At 35.8% G+C, this 21,108-nt stretch overlaps 1 protein-coding gene across 1 annotated transcript in view; it reads left to right on the top strand.

Moving 5' to 3' along the window:
• LOC122412618 (probable G-protein coupled receptor 158) overlaps nt 1–21,108 on the top strand; it is a 229,737-nt gene that overhangs the window by 119,717 nt on the left and 88,912 nt on the right. Inside the window, exons 3-4 of the mRNA XM_043422300.1 lie at nt 16,170–16,293; nt 19,999–20,142. Coding sequence (XP_043278235.1) covers nt 16,170–16,293; nt 19,999–20,142 — 268 coding nt within the window. The remainder of the gene's footprint in view (nt 1–16,169; nt 16,294–19,998; nt 20,143–21,108) is intronic.

Below are 21,108 nucleotides of genomic sequence, written 5' to 3' on the forward strand. Positions count from 1 at the left end.
ATCTGTGCAAAAGCGTTTTCACTTTGGAAGTGATGTAAAAAAAGAGAATTTGAAAAAAAAAACGAATTTAAAAAAAAAATCAAAATCCAAAAAAAAACAAGATATTTTGGAAAAAATGTGTTTCGTGTTCTTTTTGGACAAGTATAAAATAAATTGAAAAAAAAGACAAAAAAATTTCTCTCATTTTTCGGGTATCCCGTTTTGCCCCGGTCTCCCCTACGTGCACCAAATTTTAGATCGATCGGAGAGGTATGGGCTTTTTGGAAGTACACTCAAAGTGATTTATATAATATGAACGTTTTTTAGTTTCACCTATCTACCAATGTAAATTTAGCCAAGAAGCTAAAACAATGTCCCTCGTAATCCCCGGCATATTGTTGCGTCGTATTTAATGCATTTCTTTTAATACTCGATATTAAGAACCCCAAATTTACGAGAATTTCTCCCATTCTATGCGTTCTCGAAGCCGCTTCGTATCTCTTCACTAAGCCCATGAAATTGAAAATGATATAATTTATTGAGGATTTAACAAAATATCGAGGGAATTTTCATTTCTCAACAAATCTCTATGGAATCATAATTGTTGGACAGAAATCAAGAATTATTTTCAGTCGGGAAACGATCGAACTACATTCACTTATAAATAGCCATTATTAATAATAGAATTAATGAATAACTATTTACTATTTTTGAAATGATGGAAAATGTTTTCGAAAAAACTATTTTTTACCATTCAACATAAAAAATTTGTACAAAGTTGCAGCTTTAATCGTCATGATTACCGGAAGAAATAATCAATTCATGAGTTCGATAAATATGCGTATTTTGTATTTTTAACTTCAAATCTCCGGCCGTACTTCCCCAAATGTTTCTAACACCTTCACAAAGATGGTACGAATTTTTTTTTCAAATTAATGTGATGTTTCTGGGAGGGAATTAAAGGAAAAAAATATGTTGATTGAAACATAATTGATATTCAGTAGTTTTTTATATCCAGCTCACCACGATACAGTTGGTAATAGAAAATGAAATATGTCAAATTCGCTGAATCCTCGTTTTGAGAAGATATTCAGGAAATTCTTATATAACCTTGTAATTTCGAAATACGAACGTTTGGAAAAATATTTAGTTATATCTTCAATTTTCTGTAGCACGTTTCACTTGCATTTCAAAGGAACGTCCTTTTATTTTAGTCGTAAGATACGTGGTGAATGCGAATGCAAGGGTCGTGCATAAAATGCACCTAAAAATATGACACGCTTTACAAATATGGATACACAAAATGAAAGAAAGAGAAAAAATGGAGTGCGTGCTTGTGAGAAATTTTTTACGCGACCCGTATAAATAGTAGGTATGACACTTGTTGGGAACGAAGCTCGGCACAGTGGAGGAGGTTAAAAAATATAAAGTTAGAAGAACTGGTCTACGACGACGTAAAGTCCATTTACAAACGGCCTGTCATGTTTGCTCTTGTATATTCATATTTATATATTTGTAATTTTATATATTCATGAATACAAGTGTAAAAATGTTCTCCCATATGGTTTCATATTATTCGAAAAATTCTCGTGCAAAGTGCACATAAAACTCCCTTCGCTCCTTGAGGGGACAGTTTTTTATTCGACCTCACACACAAAATCTCCAACTTGCTCTCGACAATCTCTGGCTCATATCCCCTGCGACTCGCTATTTCGAATGTGTCGCGCAATAAATAATTCCTCGATTACAGACACGATAAATATATCGCATGAATACTTCTGGTATACGCTCCAAACTGCACGAAATAAAAAAAAAAAGTATTTTTTCTTTACCACCTATAAGAAAATAGCAAAAGTTCATTCAATACGAATTTCTTCCACTTCAAGTGACATTCTCGATGTAAAATTTCCAGACGATGCTAAAAAAAGAAAGTTTATTGCTAATGGAGAACGGAAAGTCTAAAACAATGATGGTCGGAGTTTCAGAACAGTTCAAAGTTGCTCGAGATGCAGCTCTCGGCTCTTGTCTCCTTTTTACCCATGCAGTTGCATTTATCTCGAAGTAAAATCCATCCAAGCTTTTGCCAAGAGCTAATTTTTATTTTGTGTTGTTGACGATGGAGTTTTTTACCGGCTGAGTTAGGATCAATCATTCATCAACTTGAGTTGGGATTAAAAAATATTGAAGAGAAAGTATTCAATCAACTGATTCGATTCCGGTAACATTTCACCAGAAGATCTTTCCAAAAATGACCAATACCGATTTAACCCCAATTGACCCCAGAAACCCTCTATGATAAAAATATTCAAATATTTAAAAAATCGATTTTTTTTAAATATCTGAGAAATCAAAAAAAAATTTCGATGAATAGATGAACGAAACACGAAGGGATCTACTCTATATGTTAATTTGCAGAACGACCAGACTAGATGGTAGATAGAATTTTTTATCCTTGACAGCTCCTTGCCATTTTATAAAAGAAAAGTGAAATGGAACACATTTTGAGAGGTCGCTTCAAGTAGGAGGGTTTCAACAAAAAAAAACTTGTAGAAGCTGACCGGTCTTCAAGTTCTAGTTTTTCTTTCTACTCTTATTCACGGACTCCCTTGGGGAAGGAAAAAACGAAAGTGGTTCGAACGAAATTCCAAGGAGACGACGAATGAGCAAAAGCTTTTCAGTGCACAACATCTGACGTTGCTCTTCTTGACGTGTACAATTTTGTTTTTATTCCTCCACCATAAGTACTTCCTCTTGGTTATATTGAAATTTCGCTTCTCACCGATAAACCACACTAGCAAACTCGCCTGAAACGCCATGAAAGTTGTTTTTTGGCGATTCGCCCTGGCGGATGACTTCACTTTGCGAATTTATATCAATACGGTGTCTGTGGCTGCATATTTATCTGATCGTGAATAATAAATATCCGAGAATCATTGCGTTATTTTATTTTTCAGGAATTGCAAATACAAACAAACTATAGAAAGAAAATTGAAAAAAAAAAAAAAAATTCAGGCATTGTACTTGTCGAATTCGTGCGAGTATGAGAAATAGGTTGTTTAAGTTAAAAAATAATTTGCCAAGTAGAACGTCCAAACATTTTTGTGTATCATTTTTATCCATTGGAAATTTTGCAATTCTAATTTTTTTTTACAATTTTTTCTTCTAATATTTTGTGGTTGTAATTTTTTTTTCGATCGTGATCCAATATATCTGGCAACTTTTGCATCCATTTGACGACGTTTTTTATTTTTAATCCGAAGTCCTGCAACCATTGATTTCCGCATGATTCTATAGGTTGCCATATATTATATTGAATGAATTTTTTATGAAAACTATTTGACAGAGAGCATGCAATTGAAGCCACAGGTTTTACTCGGTTAATATTTTTTTAATGCATTAATCTACAGAGTTCCAAGAGGTCGCGATCGATAGAAAAAAAAAATATTGTAACATTTTTTTTTTGTATTCTGTCGTTGATTTATATTTTTGTTAATTTATAGATAATAATCAATGTTTTAAGTAGAATAGGAGAAAAAGTATATTTCGTTTTCAGATTTTTACAGTTTATATAATGTAATAAAACAGATACTCATCTTTTATGCGTATTCGATGATTGAATAGAAGGTAGAATGAGGAATCGCCTTATTGAATAATTGGGAGTTCAGAAAATCGAAGACGAGGCGATTTTTCGTACCTGAGATTACGTTTATTGACGATGAGTATACGTTCGAAAAAACCGAAAGGTGAGAGGTTATCAACGACTGTCCTAAATTTTCGGAGATCATTTCTCCTTCCCGTTTCATATTTCTCCCTCCATATCGTACTGAGAATCCGTCATAATAATAATATTCAAAATCACACCGTTACAATATGTGAACGTGAACGTGAACTTCAGAAACCTCTGAAGTACTGAAATTATTTTATTATTGGTAAAACAAATTTTCAAAGTTTCCGAAAGCAGTTGGAAACGCGATGGCTCCTTGTAACGATTGATTATACATCGATGTATTGGTACGATACCGAGTCTCAGGAAGAAATGTGTACAGAGAGTCTCTCTCCAAATTTCTGACGAGATCGACCAGAAACTAGAAGCCCGATAGCGCTCGTCCCACCCAGATTAATCAAAAACTCTAAACACACGCCGTGCTCAGCTATCCTTTTTTTTTTGAAATAAAACTAAATAAAATAAACTCGGACTCTATTACTTCTATTTCCAAAGAGAAGACCTGACCAAATTTCGGAGCTATTGGAAAAAGGATCATCGTGAAAAAGAAAAATAAAAAGATGTGTATAAAACTGTTTTTTCTTTTAAACTTACGGCACACATTTGTTTATTTTTATCAACCCGCATCTCGTGGCATTTTCTATTTGTGCGTGAAATACGGCATACTGTTCGTAATATGTATAATTCACAATGCCTTCGAAAATCTTCGTCCAAACCCCGATTATCGTGGTCTTGACTTTTGTAATATTTATCATCGTTTATATAAGAAAATCTTTGTCGCAAGCTATCACCATATACGTCGAGATATGCGGCGTCCTCAATAATTTGTATAACATAACCGAAACTGTAAAATTTCGTGAATAAACGAAAGTGTGTGTGTCAAAAGGTATAAATGCAAAATAAATGCCTCCTTATTTATATACACGAAAGCTATAAAAAAATAGAGAATTATAATCCAGAAATTTCATTACATCCTATAAAGAGTCCTTGAGAGTGAACGCGTTATTAGCAATGTATTGTAGTAACGCTCCTGACATAATATAACAAAACCCGAACGTAACCCCAAAATATATCGCGCCGCGGTGCAATGTTTTGCCCGAACGCGAACAACAACCGGCAGACTGCGTGTTAGCAGGCGGTAGCCATACTGGCAAACAATACAAAGGCCCGAAACAAGCCGCGGCGCACGACACCAGCGACGACAACCGTCAACAAGTCGAAATTTTTTTTTAAATTTTTTCTTTAAAAATCAATGCGATCGTTCTAAATATTGTAATTAGGCTTAAATTAGCGGAAAAATGCACGGAATCTTATTCCTAATTTCTTTATCGAATTATTAATAATAATTGATTTTTATTGTGAATAAAAACTTTTGTAAAAATTATTGAATCACAGCGTTCAATTTTTATCATTTCGTTGTAAAATAAAATTGTAAGATATATAAAAGAATTTTTGCACATCTTACCTTCGAGACTACGAAAGTACAAGAACGCGGGCTCTACTCCAATTAAAATGCTGAAAGTCATTAAAAATGCGCAGAAGAGGGTTTGAGATTAAAATTCACCGCTCGACTGTTCAATTGCCGAAAGGCACGACAAAGGAGGGTATAAAAGTTGGTGCGTGACCGATTCGGGAGGCAGTCCTTCCTCAAATTTCTGACTCAGAACAAATAAGATATGACCTTAAATATTCTCACTGATCCTAGCAAGCTACTTAACCTATCCTAAATTTTCCTGGATGTCTGGAGTATCGGAGGGGTTCGGTGACGTTCTCAGTCAGTCCAGGGTCCGCTTACCTAACCTCACTTTCCGATTTAGTTTGCACATGGTCTCGGAGCGATTCAGTGGTGTTTCAATTCTATAACCCGTGGACGGTAAATTACCTAACCTAGTAGATGCTCAAGGTCTCGGAGCATTTCGGTAACGTTTCAATCCCATATAGCTTGGAGTTTGTTTTTTCTAATCTAACCTATATATTTTTTTCTGTTGTCTTGCTAGAAGCAGGGATGATTTTTTTCTTGTAAATTAATTCATAAATTTTGTAAATTTTTCTTATTTGCAATTTTTCAATTCAAAATCAGGAATAAATGAGTCCGAGTCAAATAAAATCGAAATTTTTGTAAAATTTGTAAATTCTTTGATAATTCAAGAGGCTGCGATACGAATTTTAAATTATTTATTGCAACAATTGAAACAAATAATAATTTTTTCTTATATAGAATCAAAAACACTTTTGAATTATCCAATTTTTTGAATTCTTCTCTTGAAACGAGTTTTTATAAAATAATTTCAAATTTTCATTAGAAATTGAAGTCGAGCGTAAATTCGCGATATTAAAAATTGATTTAATTCGAAACTGCGTGCGAAGTATAATTTCCGATAACCGGCGAGCGCGATCGCGAATTTTCCAATGAAAATAAATCAAAAACAAATTGACATGTAAAAATTGCTTCAAGTTGAATAAATTCGAGTTGTTAAATTTTTTCGAAAACAAATTCCGCGTTCTCACGTTTTTTTCATATCTGCTCCTTTTTATTAAGGTAGCTCGAACCGACGCGTGGCCAGGTTGGCAAGAGCGTTACGTTACAGTACTTGTTTCGAGTCGCTACCAGGACCCTGCATTTGGTAAATTCGGCAGTATTTTTTTCCTTGAGAACAAAATAAATATTGATTATAATAAATATTAAATAAATAATATGCTCCACGAAGTTGAGCCAAAGAATTCTGTTGCTCAAACTACGCATGATATTTCTAATTTTACATCCTTGTATTATGAAACTTGCCAACAACGCGGGTACTTCCATGAGGAGAGATTATTTGAAAGAGAAGTTCTGGGATACCGTACTTAAGAGAGGAATTTCTTAGTACACCCTAATGAATAGGCATCGAATTGTTTGTAGAGTTAACAAAATGACATTTTCCGTGAACTGATAATGAATTTTGCATTCATTGTTCAAAGAGATGGCTCTTCGAGTCAATTGCCCCATTTACGATTCAATTGCTATTCGTTAATTCATTTGCATGCAGATTCATGCTCATTTTCATAGATGTTTGACACGCATTCGTAAAATAATGATGTTTTTAGCAGACAAATGATGTATTTTATAAGCATAATACCGCGGGAGAGAAAAATGGTCGTTTAAGCCTATGTCGAGTACACTTGAATGCACCTGCGAATAAGAACGTGACGAGTTTCATGACATTTCGCCTGCTCTCGTAGCAGAGAATCGATGAACCCAAAAAATGATATCGCAGAGAATGGCACTACGTGTTCGTTGGATTAAATTGGAAGCATGAAGCCGACAACATTCCAGAAGTATGTTGAACGCATCGATACACCGTCGCCAACGAAGTAATGAAGTATATTTGACCATTTTGCAAACAACATAACGTTTTACATGAGCTCCAACGAACACATCTACGCGCTCATATAGGTATATAAACTTCCAGGTGACTGATATCACTGAAAGGGTGTTTGCTATTCGTGAATGTTAACAGGCTGAATATAGGCGAGTGCCAGAATTATTGAGAGGCGTGTATTCGCCTCTACCGTCAGGAAACGAGGCATGCTCGGCTGTCAATACATCGAGAGCACATCGCATATTTTGTTATTGGTATACCGGAATGCCACATCCATATAGTCCCTGACATACCAAATCGTTGAGAGAATACACCCAAATGTGAACGATGCGATACGCGAACCACGTCTGAAAACCGTGAAGATTCTCGCTATGCATCGGGTTCCAAACAGTCTGTCAATGTCCACTGTATTTCATTTCCACAATACAAATTTTATCCTGAAACAATAAAATTGCAAAAAAATACGTAGGGGAGACCGGGGCAAAACGGGATACCCGAAAAATGAGAGAAATTTTTTGTCTTTTTTTTCAATTTTTATACTTGTCCGAAAAGAACATGAAATATATTTTTTCCACACTATCTTGTTTTTTTTGGATTTTGATTTTTTTTTTTCAAAAAATTCGTTTTTTTTCAAATTCTCTCTTTTTACATCACTTCCAAAGTGAAAACGTTTTTGCACAGATATACAAAAAGTATTTGTAGTACATCTGCAATTACTGCTTCGCAGATTACTGTCTATGACAGTAATCGCAGATATACGTTTGCGGACCATCATGTGTGGTTACACCTGCATATGAATCATGTACCCACTCCGCACAATTTTGGCACTTGAATCCATGATTCAGTGGATAAAGAATACAATTTTTTACAAAATAAACATTGGTAATCTGCGTTATTATTTATTTCATTAATTTTTTATTGAATTACTGAGGGTCCGTTCGATGTACTTTAGAGCGTTGTAAGCGCCGAGAGCGCTCACAGCGTGCTCTCGACTTACGTTTGAGCGCTGTAAGCGCTGAGATAGCTTTCAACGCTTACAGCGGTAAGTCGTCGGAAACACTCGATTACGGGTGCAACGTGCACCCAAGGTGCATTAAATTAAAATCATAATAAAAAAAATTTCATGAGTTTTTGAGAGGTACCCCTTTTTGCCTCGGAATTTTGTTTTTTTTTGAAAATTGAAAAGAATTCCAGTACATTTCTTAGTTTTTGGGAGTAAAAAATAGACAGAGCTTCCCAAACTTCTGAAAAATTCAATATTTCCTTAGGTATCCCGTTTTGCCCCGGTCTTCGCTATACCATAACGAAATGCATCGATTGAAAAACATTCTTGTAACATCAAGGAATCATCATAAACGATATGGAGACGAGAATTTGGGGAATAAACAAACTTTTTTTCTCCACTATATTCTTTGAGAAACGTTTAAAAACACTCGATAGAAGAATTCTCCGAATTATAAAAGAAAGCATAAAAATAACTCAATATAAGGATATTGGCTCTTACTTATTTTGCCACACCTCATGAAACATCGACCGAATATAGAATCGAAAAAACCTTGCCTCCAATAGTATTTCAAGGGACTTTCGATTTTCACGTATTTATGAAATGATGATAAGCTTTTTATGATTTGTGCACGAAACTGATACAGACTTCCCCTATTTTGATCGTTTCTAATCCCGATCAAGAATCACAAGCTCTTGCAAAGTTGATACATTAATTCTTATCTATTTTCAAATTCTACCATCATGATCCACCGGGTATCGAGTTTTCAGCCCCAATACCGTGTAAGATTAGATCGGATGAATGCTGATTGTGAAAGTACCCTTTTCGTTCAATTGATATGTTTCGTATACGAAAATTTATATACGATTATTCGAAAGCAACGGGGCGAAGGGGAATACATACCACCAAATCTCTATGGGGTGCTAGGACTCGATCGATTAAGTTAAAACTGTTGAAAGCCAAAAATCGTATCTCCCCATACACAAGCACGGCAAAAATCTTATTAGCATTATTGCTACATTATTATCATAACTCATTTATTTTTATCCAATGATGTCGTATGATAGAAATCTTTGTTGAATAATTCAATCATTACTCATCACTCTGAACGAAAATTAAAGTACTGAACGAAATTCAATTTCAGTCTCATTTATCAAGTGGCATTGCAATAAAGGAATTTCGGATAAAGGATTGGTTCAGTAAAAATAATCTAATCTTCGCTACAATTTTCCATTTATATGATGAAAAAGAGCATAATTTCATTTATCAATCATAAAAAAAACATGAAAAAAACAAATCAATAATCAATTCAAGATCTTTACAAAAAAATCACATGGTATATTTGATACCATGGAATGCTGCAAAATGCGAAATGAAAAATTGAGATAAAAAAAGTTTAGTAGATGAAATGTAAGTATCACTTTCAGGGGATTTCGACGGGTCTGTGACGTGAACGGGAAATCTGTATGGATTAAAGGTTCTGGCACATTACGAAGTTTGAAGATTCCGTTGGTTAGAGCAATCGCTTTAGCCGCAGGGATTCATCCAGGAGTTTGAGCTTAATGACCACGTTTGGTTTCGCGTTCGCTTCGACGACATTCGATTCAATTAGTCATAGGTCCGGGTACGCGCGATAGTTAATACCTCGAATTAAGTGCCGCGATTAAATGTCCTCGTTCTTGGAACAGAATGCTTGGATGTCATGAGTAATCGGGTCCGAGACTCCATATACCGTTAGCACGTTTATCCCTGGCACTTCACGCACTGAGAAAAAAAGCAGTGGTTACTGCTACTATACACGTATGGTTATCACCTCTATGGTAAAATGTACCAAAAAATATTGTTATGACAATTTTTCCATAGTTAAATGAACTATATCTGTCATGATCATCAAAACATATGATCTCTATGGTGTGGATGACCATGTGTTATTTAAAAGTAACTAACAATCATGGTAAAAATCTTTACAATGATCAGATAATGCAAGTAACTTTATAAGTAAGTCGTTTTGGATATGAAAAATATGGTATACTGTATCATATTCATGTTTGGATAAACCTTACTGAATTTTACCATCCATATTGCAATTAATATCTATGATTGAATAGGCATTATCATAATATTTCATGATAGGAACAATTTTTGTAATTTTGCGGAGACTTGTGCTTCCAGGTATTGATGATTATTTGTTATCGTTAAGTCAACCATACCGCAAGGGATATTTATACCTTTCTCCTGAGTAAAAGTACGACGCGACAAAAAAAAGTCGATCAGAGGAAGGCTCGATCCCGAGACTTTCGGAATTTGAGTTTGGAACGCAATCCATTACGCTACCACACACTTTATAGCTGAACAAAAACAAAACTTGTATATAAACCGTGATGACGACTTATATATGCGTTTGCTTGTTTCCTAGTTATAGAACGTATGGTAGCGCAGTGGATAGCGCTCCAGGCTCGAACTCCAAGAGTCCCGGGATCGAGTCCCACTTAGGTCAATCAATGTTCTTTGGTTTGTTGAAATTCTTTCTTTTTGTTAAAATCCTTCCTCTCCGTGGTCTACCTTAAATCTTTGCCAAGTGTACCATGAGCATATAGTCGAGAGTACAATGCCTAATTGTAAAAGTATTACTATTATTTGGTGACATGTACACAATATATTTTTGGCAAGGCCATTGTTGCTGTTAATATATGCGCTTGATGTAAACGACATATAAAATATAGTAAATACAATCATATTTTTTTGAATGAGCGTTACCATAAAAATATTTTTATCACCTCAGGGAAACATGCAAATATGGTACTATGAACCAAAAATGTTTCTCAGTGCGTGGACTCTGTTCGCCTGTTTTTTCTTCATTCCCGGACCTCCCGGTCACTATAACGAAACTCACTTTTGACCATAATGTCGTGATACCACCGTGAAATGTATAATAATATAACTGTGATTGTACAGACAAATTTGAATAAATATAATCAAAAGAAAAACTCGATTGATGAAAAAAGTCAAAATTTTGGGAAAAGGAATGTCATATAATTCCAATAAAGACGACAGAAATATCTATCGAATCTCGAAAGTGGGTTTCTCACGACGAAAAAATCGTTAAGCGTTAACTTCGATTCAGGTCGTGTGATTTTTTTTGCATCGTTTTATTTGCGTCAGAAAAAAAATTCAAAATTTATTTCGAAATAGCAGATCTGCTATAAATGTTCGCGGATCAATAAATTTCATTTGGTTTGGAAGGATATTTGTGAAACTATATTTGTGTTATTCGATTAAAAGTTGTTTCGATGACAGGCTTGATGTGTCGTTGCTACCCCGGTGTGAAAAATACGGTGTTCAACAGATTGGCGAGCTCGATCGGTGGCGAGAGTGATAAAATTACACGTTCAAGCTCGATCAGAGTTCACAGCGTAGGTGGAGGCAAAGGCAACGTCATATCGTCTCGCTTCATTCACATGTAAGCGACGATGTCTAGCAATTACTTTTTGAAACTGTTCCTTCATGAAAAAACTCAAAATTGAATTACCCAACGTTTGAACGCTCGTTTATTTTTGCTCTTTCAACGTTTTTCAATTACATGCAGTTCCTCTCTCAAACCACTCGCTACGCACAAACATTGCTGCATTTACGTTTCCAGAAACAAAATTGAAAAAATGTACGAATCAATTCTTGTTCCATAAAATACAAAAATTAAGTGCTTCAATATTTTTTTTTCTCATTGTATTTTTATTTTTATCATAAATGGGATGAAAATTTTCTGCGAAAAAATTCATGACGGTGGTGTTTTTTTAATCAACATTTTCATACAATATTAAAATATAATTGATCGCTAGAAACTCCGTTAACACTTCGAAAGATCTGCTGCTATCACTTTACTCCATTTCTCCTTTATCACATTTATATACATTTCACTCTCATTCTGCTATAAGCCAAACGGTCAAGAGTTGTGAGAAATATAGCGACTAAGGGCTTTACACGCCTGTGTATATAGACGGGATGTGTCTATATACACCGATCGGGCTAGATATATAACGAGGACTGTGACAGCCAGGGAAGCCTATGAAAAAAATAAAAAGGAGTTGTGCGAATAAACACAAGATAGAAATAAAACTAACGAAGTCATTGAACGTGAAGTTGAAATAAAGGAATCAAAGGCAGACGAAAATAAAGATGTAACAGATCAAGATTCGGATAACACTATGACAGACAGAAACAAGGTTAATATAACAAAGGAAAATCAGGAAAACGGAATAGGAAAAGGCGATGAGATTAGGATCACGACTGCTGAGAACGGAAAACCTGAAAACCACTCTGAGAACAAAAGGGAAACAATGTATGAAAATTCGAAATTCGATACATCGATTTGGGATAGAAAATTCCACGATATTGACGAATTGCCCATAATTGAATTGTCAGAAAAGGAATCATCCTTTGATAAAAATATAAATGTTTTGAAAACAACAACAAGACCATGCTCTGGCATGTGAGACTAGGACATGCGTCTCTTGCATACTTGAAAGCTCTTCAAATTAAATTCTCAAATAAAAAAGAGTGGGCGAATATAAATTTTGATGAGTCAATTCTTGAGTGCGAGGTATGCAAGCGATCGCGAAGTTTAACAAAATACCGTTTAATCCAGTACGTAGACGAGCAACTGAACCTTTACAAATTATACACTCTGACTGGACCAATCAGTCCAGTATCCTTTCCAAAGGGTTATAAATACATTGTTGTATTTATAGACGATTATTCAAAGTTAGAGATGGCTTATTCGATAAAAGCAAAAAGTGAGACAGGAGCTTGTTTTGAAGCATTTGTTAGGAGCGCTCGAAACCTGTTAGGTAGAGATGCAAAAATATGTTATCTACGCACAGAACAAGGGACTGAATTCACAGGGGGGTTACACAATTGATGTTCTAAAGAGGCTAGGGGCAGAGCAGCAACTTGCGAGCCCGGATACCCCCGAACATAATGATGTGGCTGAGAGGTTCAATCAAACTATACAGAAAAAGGTAAGAGCGTACATGTACGATGCGAAACTACCCGAAAATATGTGGGATCTCGCCTTACGTGTTGCTGTGTATGCCTACGATAGGACGCCACATAAATCGAACGACATGATTACGCCAATGGAAAGGTTTGCTCCAAATCATAACTATGACATGAATCAACTGAAGCGTTTCAGTTGCGTCGCGTATATTAAGGTCCAGAGGAAAACGGGTCCTAAATTCAGATTTGAAGGTCGACGGGTAATTTTGGTGGGTTACACACCCACGGGTTTTCAGTTCTTGAAACCTGAAGAGGGAAAATTTTACGAAAGCAGAGACGCGCGGTTTAATAAGAAAATAATATATGGAGGTAGGTACGAAAAGGACGGCATCAAAGATTGGCCAGTCGAGTATGATGAGGTTAATAAAGAGAAGTGGTTAATTGAAGACGACGAAAAGAAAAGAAAAATATATAAAATTTCAGATCAAGAGGGGGAAGTTAAAAGAAGGAGAGGACGGCCTAAAAAGAAATTGTCGGTTTCTGTAGAGTTTGGAAAAGAATCAAATAGAGTAATTGACTCGAGCTTTACTGAAATACTGAGACTGAGACGTGAAGAAGAGAGAATTCAACTCTTGAAAGCTTCACAAATTATGAACAAATCAGGATTGTTTGATAAAAATGAAAGGAAAATGAGGGAAACTGAAGATGAGGTTGGACATGCATTGATGGCGCGTATCAATCAGTATCCGACTTCATACAAATACGCGATGCAATCAAAAGAGCGTGAAAATTGGCTAAAAGCAGTGAACGAAGAACTAAGTTCCATGCATAAAAACGAGGTGTGGTCATTAGTAGATCGTCCCATCAGAATGAAAGATGGTCGAAGGGCAAACACTGTGGATTCCAAATGGGTGTTCAAACAAAAATTCGAGAATAACAACAAAATAAAATACAAAGCACGATTGGTGATTAGAGATTTTAAAGACACAAACAATTATGACCTAACAGAAACTTACGCCCCTGTATCTCGATTGACTTTAATAAGATCGGTGTTTGCCATAATCAACAAATATAATTTGGAGATGTGTCAATTAGATGTCAAAACGGCGTTCTTGAATGGATTGATAGAGGAAGAGATATACATGGAAATTCCAGAGGGTGTGCAGGATAGCGCAAAAAAAGGAAAATAAAGTATGTAAGCTACAAAAGGCTTTATACGGTCTACGGATCAGTCTGAAGAAATGAAACAACAGATTTACTGAGGTAGCATTGAGTGTAGGATTGAAAAATGATGAGGTAGAGCCATGTCTGTTCATGTGGAGAGAAGACAGGCAATTCCTAATTCTACTGTTATACATAGACGACATATCAATGGCAAGTAATGACGAAAACAAGCTGAGAGAAGTGACCACGAAATTAAGAACTGAATTCGAGATGAGTGAGTTAGGAAATCCAAGAGAGTTTCTTGGCATTTCTGTAAAAAGAGACAGAGAAAAACAAGAAATCATACTCAATCAAGAAAAATATATTGAAAAGGTTTTGAAATGATTTAAGTTTGATGAGGCGTATCCACAGAGAACACCTATGATCACAACTCAAGCAGCCAACAGAGAGAGACGAGATAGAGAAGAGATTTCCAATGATAAAACGTTGAAAGAAACCGAGACGACGAAAAATGTTCCGTACAGAGAAGCGATTGGCTCCTTGTTGTACCTGGCCGGGGCAACCCGACCGGACATCTCATATGTAGTGAATGTGTTAAGTAGACATCAGATTAATCCCACTGAATATGACTAGGGAATGGTCGAAAGAGTCTTCAGATACCTGAAAGGGACAAAAGCGCTAGGTTTAAGATTATACGGGGGAGACAAATGACTTGGAAGCGTATTCTGATGCAAGTTTTGCTGACTGCAAAAATTCACACACGACGTGTGGATATGTGATTAAACTTTTTGGAGACTCCATCACCTGGAGGACACATAAGCAACCGTATGTTGCTCTATCAACATATGCCAGGCAGAATACGTAACGATGAGTGAGGCGTGTTACGAATTAATGGCTATAGACAACTCGATAAAGCTGATTTTGAACAAGTCATTTTGTCCAGTAAAACTATGGTGCGATAATAAAGCCGCTGCGGCATGTGCAAAGACGAGTGGAAGAAATAGACTCAGGCACATGGGAGAGGTGCGAGAACATTATGTGAAGGAGTGTGTAGGGAGAAATCTGGTAAAAATTGGATGAATTCCATCTAAAGATCAAATCGCAGACATATTAACCAAGCCATTATCATTCGATATGCGCAAATACTTGGTAGACAAAATCCTGAATATTCATTCCATATAATCAATTGAGATTTATAACATTGTTGTGTACCTTTTTGTTTGTTCGTAGATAATCAGTAAAGGCGACGTGAGAAAAAAAAGGGAAACAATAAATAAATATATCTATATATTTTAAGGAAAACAATGTAAAGAAACAACTAGATTAAGATACGAAAAGAAAGAAAAAAAAATTGTTTTGCATTATGTCGAAACTATTATTATATAAGATTACTGTACAAAGCATGGGAAAACCTGAAAAGATCATCAAAAGGATGCGGTAAATGTCTGTCTGTCATTTTTGGCTGTAAAGCATTTAGTCGGGAGGGAATGTGAGAAATATAGAGACTAAGGGCTTTACATGCCTGTGTATATAGACGGGATGTGAGCTTCGAGGTGTCTTTCCCCACTCCTTCTCTCGCATGCGGGACCTGGCCCCAGTTCAATTTGAGTTCGACTCGTGTCAAGAAAGGACGGTCGTGACCCATGAAAAAAAGCAAATGAAGAATAGAGTGAATCGTGTATTTATTTCTACCTGCACCCAAGAAACAATTCCAACAAGAATATTTTGCTCTGAAATAAAATAAAGAGTGTGTCAGTAAAACTTCATTTGTTTTTATCTTCGAAACAATGTTTCCACTGAATTATTATGCGATTCGAAAATTTAAAATTCAAATGGTAGCCATTAACATTCGAACGTTAAAATAATAAATCAAAATGCCGTGAACCGAAGATTCACTTTGATACAACCCACATTAATTGGGGTACATTTGGTTTAATGAATGTTGCAGAGGAACGAGTGGCATTGATATAGATCTTCGACGAGTGGACATCGACCAATGTCCTTTGCCACCGGGCTCAACACAATTGAACATTTTTGCAGCCAGTGACAAATGCAAGAATCGGACGACTGAGGTGAGTACATTTCTGACGAATCTTGTCCAATAACTTTTCAATGTTTCTTTACCATTCTCGAAAACATTGAAACGAAAAAATATGAGTACAACCAAATGTGTTTTTCAATCTAGCTTTTGCAATATTTTATAGGCTTAATAAAAGCAAATATTCATCACACAATGAAAGCGTGAAAAATACAAAGAAACAGCGAATTTTTGTTTCATATTATGACTCTCTTCCACGTTCTCCCTTTCTATGTAGCATGTGTAACGTTGTCGGCGTAATTGCTGCAATATCGGGATCAATCTCGGTTCAAAATTGGCTCCGATATCGCGGTCACATATCGATGGTACGAGACGCGACGGGGTGGTGGGCCCCTGTGCGGTGCAAGGTGCTACGCTCTAACCCACAACCTCTCCTGCACCGGCTCTTCCGTCCTCGCGTACTATAGCAACTAATATGTACGCCTCGTTCTCTCTCGCTCTCTCTCTTTCTCTCCCTCGGCTTCTTTCTTCTTTCCTCTCTCTCTCTGCTCTGACTCTGTCTATTGAAAAATATTACGAAAATCTTTTCTCTACGTATGTCGATCGTGTCGACATATACATTTTCAATCCATATATACATATAAAGACGTCTGACCGAAGCTGGAAAGCCAATGGATAATTCGTTGAATATCGAGATCGATAGGGGAAGGGGTATTTCAGTTCAAAAGCCTGAACCTATCCAACGTGGCAACTGTAAAAGGCAAAAGGTACAAACGAAACAGATGAGGGAGCAAGAGAGGGAGAATAAATTCTTGCATCATGACGTCCAATTCGAAAGTACCTAAATATTCAAAGCGCACGAATGTGAACGAGAATTCAACCGTTATACTGTTCACATATTTTTCACCGACTATATTTGAAATGCTACATTTCTTTTTTTCTGTTTCGACAAAAAATGGGAAGCTGTAAAATTTCAATGGCGAATCATTAAAATTCTTTTCTGATTGGATTCGCGAAAATGTTGCTCCCAGCATTCTTTCCGATATTTATTTTTCAAAAACCCCTCAGGCTTTTTTCTGTAAAGTCGAAAGTTATAATAGAATTACAACAAATGTTTACTGAAAATTCATCCCATCACAGCGTTAAGCTTTTCTGTGAATTGATCAAATTTAACACAAAATCGTTCGTGAGATTGAGAAGAATGTTTAATGACTTTTTGTGAGAAAAACTCAATACATTTTTTCGTGATTACGAGCAAAAAATGATATGCTCAAGTGTACGATAGCAAGCCATTTGAAATTCTCTCTTCTCAAGGTAGCTTCTTGACTGATTGAATGTCACTGAAAAAATGGCTGGATGAAGTTCACTCGCGATCGTGCAACGCTGAAGAATGATGGATTTTCTAGCAGTACTTTTTGACAGTATGCACTCTTTTCGATGCCTTTCGGATGAAGGAATCAGTCATTCACCGTATTTTTTTTTACTGTAATGTAACGTTTTCTCTCTCTCTCTCTCTCTTTTCATTTATTTTATGTAAGAATAGATTCATTACCATTGATTTTCGTATAAGGTGGCAAAAAAGTTTGAATAATGTTGGCTTTTCTGAAGTTTGCGAGACGTCGCAGCGCATTCATTGCCATTATCCTTCACTGTCTTCTCATTCCGTTGCGAAAAAGTTGTTGCCGAAATTTTTTATAATCACTGATACCTTTCACGATTCGCGAATCGACGGGGGAACGATACGGGGAATAACGCTGCGAAAGAAACGAAAATAATGAAAGGAACATGTACAAGAAAAAGTTTGTGGATAATATGCATTTAGATACGTGTATGAAACCCTATAATATTTCAATACGCTTCATCATATTAATATATTTTTGTACATATAGACCTTGAGAACATTCTCATAAAAAACTCTGCATAACATTTTCATCCAACCCATCCCTTATCATAATACTTCACAAGTTGCAATCAATCAAATTTTTGGTTTATACATGCTCACATCATTGATAAGCATCTCAGCAAATACCCGTACTTTACCTACACCATATGAAGATACTTTTGTTTTTCTCTTTTTTATATCGACTCAAAATCTAGAGGAGGGAGTAGAGCAAAGCGGAACAGCTGGGCACCCTCCGAAAATTTTTTTGAACTTTTTTCCATTGGAAATCTGCAAAATTTCGTTATTCGACTGAGAACATGCTTCAAAAACTCAAAATTTAAGCAAATAGTGTATTGTGTACCAAGGAGCTAAAGCCAAACGTTTTAAACTCTAAACGCGATGTTGTCAGTACGAGGATAGGTTAAAATGTTTTGCCTCTGAGGTGCACATGATACTTTATACTTAACAAAACCACGTTTCCAAGCTTTTTCGGAAATGTCTAAGTACCTATCTCCCCACTAATTTCTTCGACAGTTGCGGAAACGTTTATAGTTTAGGTCCCGCAGACACGCTTCAAAAAGTAAGGAAAACGTGGTTGCATATTATGTAAAAACATTTGTTTTGAAAATTGATTTTTCTTCAATCAATAAACCGTGAAATAGTTATTATCATTGAAAATATAAATATTTGAAACATACGTGATATTTATACAATTTTATCTCATTTACAATAATATCGTGGTACTCTTAGAATAGCGTGAGGCAAGGAGACACCATAAGCAATTAACCCTTCGAGTATACACCTGGGGTTCAGTGACCCCCAGTGCCAAGGTGAATATATGGAGCTCTTAGAGCCTACAGGCAGAGTTCCCCACACCCTCAGTTATAGTTCGAAGGGTCCTCTGTAGGTGGGTCCCATACCGTATAAAACTGAAATCGAATTTGCGCGGGGCACGAGATTGAACGATAAAATTTTGATGCTGGGGACCGCTGTGTGTACTTCGTATAACTATTTTTTGCAATTTGTTTATTTTCTTTGCTTTCCAAGTGTTATTGACCGTATAAAAAGTAAGGACCATCGGCGCAAACTGCAGATTTTTTTCAATTTAAAAACATTTTCGGTTCACAATTTGTCCGCAATATCATTTCCACAATCGAATCGGTCGATAAGATAACTTTTTGGCACCTTTTTGGAAAAGTCTACTAGGGATATTGCATCGACATATTTCATTATTTTTCAAATAATTCTGAACCATTTCTTTCCACGGGAATACATCGATTGTCTTTCCTAATCGTAAGATATCTGAAATTTCAATTTTATTACTATTATTCCGAAAGAATTTTTTGTTCGTCCAACTCAGAATGTTCGGGTAATAAAAGAAAGTGACATGTGAGAGAAAAATATGTTCTAAATTTTCGCAAGGGTGTTTCACTTTGCCCGGCCATCTTGGGTTTGCTCTACTTTCCCCTACGTAATGACATTGAAAGGATAGAATATTTCCAAATTTATTGAATAAATCATACGAATAACATCAAAAATGCAGTTTTTTTTCCATGGAATTGCTTTATTCAATTACCTTCAAATTGATGTATTTTCTCCCATTGATTGATCAGTTCGTTCAAAAAGTATACAAAAATAAAAAAAATTTTAATTCTACAATTTTCAAAATCGAAAGTTTCATCGATTTTTCGTGCTGGTTTGATCTTTTTTACAGGATCGGAGAAATATATTTTTGTTTCCACCTATGTTGTGAGAGCTCATGGTGATTGATAGCTCTTTAGTCGTGCATTGAAATTCATTAGGGAGATTTCTGTCATGGATATCAATCGATTATGTTCTTAATTCTTTTGTGGACAGTGCGTCGCGACAACGGGCCTCGGATTTCGACGCGGAAGTTATCGATGTGTGTGCAAACGAGGCTATTATTATCCGGACACGAAATCCATCGAGAGATATTATAACGGGACTGTAATCGAGGAGGAATATGAGAAGCAAATGCTGGTGAGTTTTATTTTCACTATTTTCACGAAAGATTTTCATAATCATAAATCACGAATAAAAAAATTATATAGAAATAATTTCATTTGTGTTTGAAATGGATATGAAAAGGTTGCGGATCGTGAAAATTCATTAGAATTTAATTCCATAATTATATTTGCCGGATGAATATTGAATTTGAAACACTAATTCTACACAGCCACCAATAATTTCACTATTGGCGAAAAAATGGAATTTTATAAATATTTTTAATGTATCGAGGCTAAAGTATTCGCAGTGAATCGGGTTCAGTGAAACCCAAAGATAGCAGAAATACCAGTAAATAAAATGGGAAGAGACTCGTTAAGAAATGACCTATGAGACATCATTGGAGAAATGGCGGGTGTACCCTTGTAATGAATTGTGCCTCGGGTAAGGCTACCCTTGGAGTTCTCCTTGATAACAAATTGGCTCGGGATTATAGAAGTATATATCTATTTATATATGTGGAAAGTGTCTGCGTGTGAGAAAGAGAGAGAGAGAGAGAGAGAGAACAAGGGAAATGTAGAAGATTCGAAGAACAGAAAATATGAGGTCTCTCATTGCTTCTTGAGAAGCAGAATTGTGTGAAAATTCCAACCACGTAGAAACGTAGTTCGGTCATTTGACCTCTCGAATATAGCTTGTCCGTGCACACCGAAGGCCAATAAGAGTCTCGCAAATCAGTTAGAGACAGTTGGCCAGCCTTGTATTCCATTGTCTATAAGTAACAGCCACTTATCAAACTCTCCAAATTTCATGATTGGAAAACAGAAAACAGAATATAGAAAAATTGATCGAAATTTTTGGGCATTTTTAGAGTTTGGTTATTCAGATTGTCACGATTTTATATATTAATTATTCCAGTCGCTAATCAGTGATTCTTTTGCCCACTAGATCATCATTTTAGCTATTATAATATGAAAGGTGTAACAATAGAACAACCGTGTT

The sequence above is a fragment of the Venturia canescens genome, chromosome 6 (genome assembly GCF_019457755.1).
Source record: "Venturia canescens isolate UGA chromosome 6, ASM1945775v1, whole genome shotgun sequence".
In the NCBI taxonomy this organism is placed as follows: domain Eukaryota; kingdom Metazoa; phylum Arthropoda; class Insecta; order Hymenoptera; family Ichneumonidae; genus Venturia; species Venturia canescens.